The following is an 8855-nucleotide window of genomic DNA, read 5'->3' on the forward strand; positions in this document are numbered from 1 at the left end:
GGGCCTCCCAGTGGTCTTAGCACTATGAAGCTATCCCTCAGCCACTGCAGTATGAGTTCAATACCCAGCCAGGGAGCTAACCCACATGGCACAGCAGACCTCCTGTCTCATCTGCTGCTCCCCTCAGCAATGTATTTCAGTCAATATGCCTCTTCTGCTCCCTATTCTGTCTCTGGTGAATCCTCTCACACCCCCTGCACGTCTGGCCTACATCCCGGCTCTTGTATGCATAAATAAATGTATCTTCAAAAAAAAAAAATCCTTTCTTAAAAGAAGTTTCTCCAAGGGCCACCCTGGTGATGCAGGGGTCAAAGTCTCAGCACTATCAAGCTGCCACCAGCCACTGTGACATGAGTTCATTCCCCGGCCAGGGAGCTAATCCACATGGCATAGCAGACCTCTTCTCACCCGTATTTCAGTAAATCCACCTGTTCTATTCCTTACTCTGTCTCTGGTGAATCTTCTCACACACACACACCCCACACACACATACCTCTGTGGCCTACACCCCAGTTCTTGTATGCATAAATAAATCTTTAAAAAAAACTTTCTTGGGCCTCCCTGGTGGCACAAGGGGTTAAGTACCACACTATGAAGCAGTGGCAGCCTGCAACACGAGTTCAATCCCCAGCCGGCCAGGGAGCACCCCACATGGAGAAGCAGACCTCTCCTGTCTCTCCCACTGCTCCCCTCAGCAGTGTACTTTGGTCAATCTGCCTGTTCTGTTCCCCACTCTGTCTCTGGTGAATCCACTCACCCCCACATCTCTGGCCTGTACCCCAGCTCTTGTATACATAAATAAGTAAATCTTTAGGGAAAAAAAAAGTTTCTCCAGAACTATAAGACCTTTGAGAAAAGAAAAAGCCAAGGATATGCCATTTTATTGATTTATGTGGACTACCTATTTTACCTCAGCCTAAGCTTGATTTCTAAAAATAGATTTTATTCATAAGTATTTTAAGCAGTTTATGTTGGTGATTCTTAATATTGTTTTCAATAGGTTCAATTCTCATGAAAGTGCAGCACATGCGATTGTTTCTGTTAATGGAACTACCATTGAAGGTCATGTTGTGAAATGCTATTGGGGCAAAGAAACTCTTGATATGATAAATCCTGTGCAACAGGTGAGAAGGTTCTTGACTTTGCAAAGTAATTTCTGGGTTCATATTAAGGTTATTTTAAAATAAAATTGTTGATAATCCTTGTTAATAAGTCTCTAGCTAAAATGATAGTATATAAGGGCTCTTCCTACATGTATTATAGTTCCAGAGTGGTGGTTCATGGAGTGCAGTGGTGACATGATGAATGTGACCGCCTCAATTGACTCATGCTCCCACAGTGGATTTTAAAATGCTCCGACAAACCTAACAGGGTATTAATTTTTTTTTTTAATACTTGGTAGATTTATTCATGCACTGTTTGGAGAACTCACAAGCATGCTTGATTCAATTGAAACAAAAATAAAACTATATTTAGAGTTTTGACATTCTATTCCAGATTTTGCTGCCTTTTTTCCAGGCAGCTTTAGTAATTCAGACTTGATTCCTTAAAGATTTCTATGAGGAAACTGTAAATGGGAGTAAGAAAATCCTAAACTAAGTTTCTGAAGTAAACTGAATGAATATAGGAATAAGTTGTCTTTATACCTTCCCTATCTAAAGGAAACAGTCATATGGATAGTTTGCAGAACTCTTAAACATTATACTGAGTTTAAATATTTCTTACTAGGGCATCATTACCTACTACTGCCTTACAAAGAATGTATGTGCCATTCAGAGAGCAGCACATAGAATTACAGCAGCATAACCTCACTTTTTTTTTTAGCAGTCACTTTCTAAACTTTCATTTATCCTTTCACTTTAATTATAATGGTGACTATATGTGTCATGGCTGTATTTTTGTGATATATTAGGACTATATATATGCAAAAAGTTTGAAATAATACCAAATTATCTGTTATAATTTTACTTAATAGCAGAATCAAATTGGATATCCACAAGCTTATGGCCAGTGGGGCCAGTGGTATGGAAATGCACAGCAAATTGGCCAGTATATGCCTAATGGTTGGCAAGTACCTGCGTATGGAATGTATGGCCAGGCATGGAACCAGCAGGGATTTAAGTAAGTATATTTGCACTTTTCCTTTAATATTGACCTTTGAATATGGTTACAACTTGGAAAGAGATTTTAAGTAGTAGGCAGTATGGCCCTCTGTCTGAATCATAGCTTCAACCTCTGAAGCAATTAATTTAGAGTGGCTTTTGATTTACAGTTTTAAATAGTAACCTTTTTAAAAGTTTGCCTAGAAATGTTACCTTTAGTTTTAACCAGCGTAATAAGAATTTTGGTAATGGTTGATGATGAATCAACTAATGTAAAGTGAGAAAATAAGAACTTAATAAACTTTTTACATGACAAATGGTCACTTAATCCTGCTTGGATGCAGTTATTCTGATGCCTTATATACCGTGAATTACATAATTTTACTTAAATTTCTGGAAAACAGGCTGGAAATTAAAATACTTTTGCACTTTTTATGTAAAAATAATCTTGTGTGTTGAAAAAATGTATATGTTTACATAGGCCAATTTTTCAGTTTCTTCTTTAGGTAATGTAAATGTTAGTCCTTACTCAAAATGATTGAGTTTCTTTCAGTTAGTGACTTGGTCAGCATGTGTATAACCCTGATGTACAACTTTCATTTCTGAGATGATAAGTGTTTCCTGAATTCAAAGAGGATAAATGTTTATAGGTTAAGGGTTTTCTTTTCTTCTTTTTCTTTTTTCTTTTGAAACATTATCTGTTTTCTTTCTTTTTATTTATGGGCCTCCCTAGTGGTCTTGGGGTTAAGTCTCAGTTCTAGCACCACTAAAGCCTTACTTCAATTCCCAGCCAGGGAGCTAACCCATGTATGGCACAGCAGACCTCTCCTGTCTTGCCCACTGCTACCCTTAGCAGAGTATTTCAGTAAATCCGCCTGTTCTGCTCCTCATCTCTGGTGAATCCTCTTATGCCCCACATGTCTGGCCTGCACCCCAGTTCTTCTGTGCTGGGGGGATAACAAGATTCACTAGAGACAAAGTGGGGAGCAGAACAGGCGGTTTACTGAAATACTCTGCTAAGGGAAACAGCAGGCAAGACAAGCAAGGTCTGCTGCACCTAACAGTATTTTCTTAGCTGTAATCAAACTAATAGAATTAAACTGCACAAATTCATCTTATAAATATGTGTGCTTTTAAGAGGAAAACCTTTGCCTTTGTGTACTGTGGCATAATATTTATTCTTAAATTTGGGCTTAAGAGAAAAGTGTGTTTCCCATGTATGTGTTGTTCTTGGCATTACATTTTCTTTTAATCACTAGGTTTTTCCCTCCTTTCTACTTCTTTCATATTCTCTTCCAGTCAGACACAGTCTTCTGCACCATGGATGGGACCAAATTATGGAGTACAGCCACCTCCGGGACAGAATGGCAGTATGTTGCCTAATCAGCCTGCAGGATATCGAGTGGCAGGGTATGAAACCCAGTGAAAAAGGACTTCAGAATCTAAAGCCAGTGGCTTGAGGCTACAGGGAGTGTAGTAAAGCAGTTGTTTACTTAAAGATTTATCAAATCAGTCAGTGCAAATGTCAGATACAATGTATTTATTTAAAAAGATTCATTTTTTAATCATGAAATTACTTATCATCCACATTGTTTTAAAAAGAAACAAGATGCTGGATGTCTGCCAATTTTTGCCTTCATTACCTTTTTTGATAAAGTTTCTCAGATCCTTGTTTCAAATATAAATGCAGGGATTGCTGCCACTTTTTTAAAATTAAGAGGCAGAAAATTGCACAATGTTGAACTTTTTTCCACTAAAGTAGTGTGCAGTTCTAGTTTGCATTCCTGATATGATTTAAAACATGAAATATAAAGATGTAAAAAAGAAAATGGAAAGAAAAACCAAAACTGTGCAGTTTTGAAGTTCTTCGTAATCTTCAGCTTGTGCACAATTTTGTTTTAGGTTTTTTGAAAAAGGCATTGTTTGACCTGTCCCTTCTCCACTGTTTACCCTTTGGGATTTTTAAATATAAATTATTAGTTTACGTCATTTTTGTATCTACATTTTTTTCCACAAATTTGTCTTGCCTTATTAAAGTTCTGTAAAGTATACTTAAATGGAAAAAAAATGATGTTCACTTAGATTGAAAACTTTTCTCAGATGGATTGATATTTCATTCCTCTTATGTTTTCTATGAGAAGGTGCCTCAAGAATTCCCTGTTAGATTTGTTTTAAGGGATTTTTATCTTCTGTGATAAACTTTGCAGTATACCAGGAAATATAAAAACAAAAAACTTGTTACTAAAGAAAATCTCTAAAATGTGATTAAGTTCTTATGAACCCATGTTAATGTCATGTGTCAACTTCTACATTTACATGTATTATTTCATTATGTAAAATGTTTTTGCAGTTTAATATTTTGCACAGTTAGCAAACTTTCTATGTCATTTCCTTCATAAAGGCATCATGCAGAGTTGACAGGAGATTTATAAGGTTTTAAGTTGTTTGCATGTGAATATCAAATACATACTTTGGTAGTCTTTGAATACAAAGTCATCTGCTCTTTGTTTTTCAAGAATTTGAGACAAAGCTGTATGTAAGGAATATATTGATTTACCGTTTTCTAGTCATATTTACTCAAAAAGAGTAAATCAACTTAATATGTACAAATGATAGCTGTGAAACTGTAGAATATCCTTATGTCAGGCCTTGGGGTTGCTGTGAACTCCAAAGTTAGCCTGAAGGACCAGCCGGGCAAAGCATTTTTTTAATGTTCAGAGGCCAAAAGATAAACAAAAAAAACCTTAAAATCCTACCTCTTTAAACAGCCTTCAAAGAGGAGAATCCTCAGTGCAATCATTATTTTGATTCTTCTGGTACCTGTTTCCTTGGAGTCCCCCAATTTTGTTATTTTGGGGTGACTCCGAACATTAAGAGGTTTAATCTTTGAGGGCATTGTTCTAGTTTTAAAATTTGTAGTACATTTCAGAGTCTCTTAGAAGAGAAAGATTGTGGGAGATTTTGTTTTATTTTCAGTATAGGTCACAAACGACTTCTTGACTCACAAAGGGGAAGGATCCCCATTATACATATTTGGATGGCTGGTTGTTTTTAAGAGCCTCAGAGAGCGCCTAGCATTTTATTTAGAAACTGAAAAGGCCTTTGAAATCTTAGAGCTTCTTGGCCTGTATCTTCCAGGTAGGAGCAAATGACTCTGAACTGGTCTCTAAGCCAATACTCTTGTAAACCAGAGCCCAGGAAGACAGCCCCTAAGTGTATAATTCTCTGGAGCTCAATTCTATGCAGTTGTACTGACGTTTCATTAAGTCACTGTGTATTTTTAAATGTCGATACATTAAAAGTTGCTTTACGGAAGATAAGTAAATTTTTTAAAAACTTGGAAATTTCTTTTCCTTGTTAACTTTTATAAATCAGGGCATGCAACCAAAAGCAGCTAAAATGAAATACTCAAAAAATAAAATAAAAAGCCAGGAAAGTTATTTGTAGATTCTTCTGGTTTACGTTTTTACATTTAGGACCCTCATTTTTCACTTGCTACAAAATATTTTATTTCCTATACATCTGTGGACTGCAGGGTAAATTATTTGGACAAAAATAATTAAAGCAAAAGTATAGTTTTTCTTTCATTTTGACTATCTCAAGTAAAACTTTTTATTAGCCAGTGTATTTTCTCATTGCACAAATCTTAAAATGTACATTGACTGCTTTTTGAGAAGTGGTATATTGTGCATGATGATAAAACTACTACTGAACAAATTCACATTTCAGGAACATTGCTAATTTTGGTTTAAATCTTACTCTTAGTGTTAAAAGAAATTTAAAGATTTTTCAATCTAAAAGTAATTTTGGTCTTAATATCAGGTAAGGAAATTAAGTTTTAAAGAATGGTTTCTCTGCAATATGCATTCAGATTTTATTTTAAAATACATCTGGTACTGTAAAGATCTTGAAGTGATTCACACTTAATGGGTCATTAATCCAGTATTCTTTGCCCTGACTATTTGGATATTAAAGTTCCTTTATGTTTTCTATAAACCTGTGGGATCTTTTTGCAGTGATTATTGTGTGTGAGATTTTTTTTTCTTTTTCTTCTAGCCATTTTGCTGTATGATTCACATAGGTACTTGTTAGATTTTTTTTATCTTATTCCAGAAATTATAGTTGCATTGGGTTACTGCTTAATAACACAAAAAATTGACATTCTGCAGATTTAAGTCACTAGGAAACCAGGATTTTGTTTTCCTTGTTGGTGTTATCTGTTGAAGATTACAGTCACATTCTTTTTTTTCCTTCTGTTTTCTTTCTGTGCTTGCTCATTCTTTCTTTTGGATTTGTGTTAGAGTCCCATTACAGCTTAGGGCAGTTTATAAAGACAAGATTGCATACACAAAAAGAGTTAGGTTTAATAAATGCTGTAAGGTGCTCCTGAGGTTACAGTGGAGTTGGAAAAATAAAATGTGTTTATAGAAAATAAAAAGCAAACTCTTTCAATGAAAGAGTGATGATTTCTAAAAGTAGTATGTGTTTTTTTTTTTTTTTTGCCCACAAAGGATTATTTTCTTCTTTTCACTCACTGTATTTTTTACTATTGTATTTAGAACTTAAAAATTGTAACTTCAGAACAACTTTTTTTTGAGTCTTAATAAAATTTGTGAATGTGTCTTAATTGAATAGGATTGTATTCTGTGACCTCTAATGTTGGAGGCTGGATTTATTCTGATAGCAATTCAACATAAAAAGTTAAAAAACAAACTTCTGACTCCATTACTAGACTAGGATGAGATGCTATACAGAAAATAGGGATTAGCACAAATTTACATAATGGATAAATGAGATCTTTAGCTCCTTAGCCTTGTTCTACTCGAACCCCAACATCTCCACTTATACACACGAGACAGTGTTTGGAGGATCCTTCTGTGGAAAAACTAAAATAATTCTCAAGAGAAAAGATACATGTTGACATTTGTGAGTCCCCATTACAAAACCAACCGAGCACTAAAACCCTCATGAGGAGTTTGCCATTCAATAAATTCTGCCTATGTACAAAAATCTTCCAAACAGGTTTTTTAGTACTTCATTTTTAAGTAAGGGCAGCTGAAGATTACCAGAAATTGAGGAAATTTTTGGTTGTGAAGTGTAGATCTAAACGAAAGCAACTTTCAAGAAGCAGAAAACTTAACAAAAACTGTTATATCCTAAGATAAAGGAATAGTGTCTTCAAAAAATTATAACAAAATACTAATAAAATGTCAAAACATGAAATTAAAATACAAGTAAATTCAGTGAGAATTTGAAAGACAAGGAAATGTACCCAAACCAAAAGTGGAATGGAAAATATATAACTATGACTCATTTAATGAGCTTTCTTTTATAACCAATGGTAGTTCCAGGAAAAAAACATTGAAAAAATTGGGGAGTGGGTGGAATTTATTTGAAAATATTCCTGAGGAAATAAGTCTCGAGTGAAAGAGTGTTTTTGAATTAGCACAATAAAAATAAAAGATACCAAAAAAGGCAATACCACCATGAAATTTTAGGACATCAGAATATCCTTATATTCTGAAATATACCAAAAGGATTGAGGATAGTACTCAGCAGCATCATTGGAAGTGGAATTAATGGCGTATTGTCTTCAAACTTTTGAATTGTATATCCAACTGTGTATGGTCATGAGTGTCAGTAGAATAAAGGTATATTTAGACATGCAAGTTATCGAAAGATTTTCTTCCCTTTCACCTGTTCTCAGCTACTGGATACTCGCAATCAAAATAGAGAAAATCGAGAGAAAAATAGAGCATAGTGTATAGATACAGGAACCAACACAGGAGTGACATAAAAGCTTAACCGCTGTGAAACAACTTGGTATCCAATCCAGAATGGTGGTCAGGACTATTGTAGATAATTGTATATCTGGACATTTTACAGAACTGGGAGTGTGAGAAGATCTAAATGTTGGGAAAAAATCAGGCAAATGCAGAAGGGCAATGCAAAAGAAAAACATTAAGGAAATACTTCCCTTCTGAACTAACTGTATGTACTAAGAAAAGTTCCTGAATAAATAGCCTTAAGTTCATATATTCGTAACTATTTTTACTGCTTTGGTTTTTCTCTGGCAGCTCCAATTCTATTTTAGATCTCTGTCATCTGTTTCTATCATTTAGACTTTTTTTTTGTTTGTCATTTCTAATCTCTGTTCCTTAATGTGCTTCCTGTGGTATCCAGTCTCACATTCCTTTCAGTGTTCATTTAGGAAATGCTTTTGTTCTTCTTTCTGTATCCTAAGTTCTGTTTCTACTTCACTTAAGGTATATCTCATCCCTGGCGCTCTCGTTTTTCATAGCTGCATTTGCTGCATTCAATTTTTTTTTCAATTTCACATTGGAATGTTGGTATATTTTCAGCTGCTTTGTAGGAACATTCTTCTTTGTCTTTTCCGGGGGGAAGCTAAGTGCATTTTGCTAGTCCCTCATATTTTTAATTAGAGTATCTTTGCACAGCTTCTGTGTTTATTCCTTTCTATTTATTCATATTTGAAACAATTGGATTTTCCTAGACCAAGTTCCAGTAGGAGGACGAAGCAGAAGGAACCCTGTCCAGCTTGCTCATCTCCTATCAGCTGCAATAAATTGTCTCTTTAAATCCTTTCTCTTGGGCTGAATCCTTTCTCTTGGGATGTCACCCGTTTAGAAGGGGTTTTGTGCCAGCTCCAAGTGCTCTTGATTACTTGCTCCTTTAAGGGAACTAGACCCTGCTTTTCTAGATGATCCCCTAACTTTCTGAAAGATGGTTGCT

The 8855-nt window shown here is 35.2% G+C and overlaps 1 protein-coding gene across 7 annotated transcripts in view; it reads left to right on the forward strand.

The window, feature by feature from the left end:
• Positions 1 to 3528, forward strand: part of TIA1 (TIA1 cytotoxic granule associated RNA binding protein) — a gene marked incomplete at both ends in the record, with an annotated part of 30581 nt that extends 27053 nt beyond the window's left edge. For 4 of the 7 annotated variants that reach the window (XM_084234604.1, XM_084234607.1, XM_084234605.1 and 1 more), the window contains 3 exons: positions 1001 to 1124; positions 1976 to 2121; positions 3402 to 3528. In XM_084234604.1, the coding sequence (XP_084090730.1) occupies positions 1001 to 1124; positions 1976 to 2121; positions 3402 to 3528 (397 nt within the window). The remainder of the gene's footprint in view (positions 1 to 1000; positions 1125 to 1975; positions 2122 to 3401) is intronic. The other 3 variants (XM_084234606.1, XM_084234609.1, XM_084234610.1) reach the window with 2 other exon arrangements.
• Positions 3529 to 8855: the final 5327 nt, after the last annotated feature.

The sequence above is a fragment of the Talpa europaea genome (genome assembly GCF_964194135.1).
Source record: "Talpa europaea genome assembly, chromosome: 6".
Classification (NCBI taxonomy): Eukaryota; Metazoa; Chordata; class Mammalia; order Eulipotyphla; family Talpidae; genus Talpa; species Talpa europaea.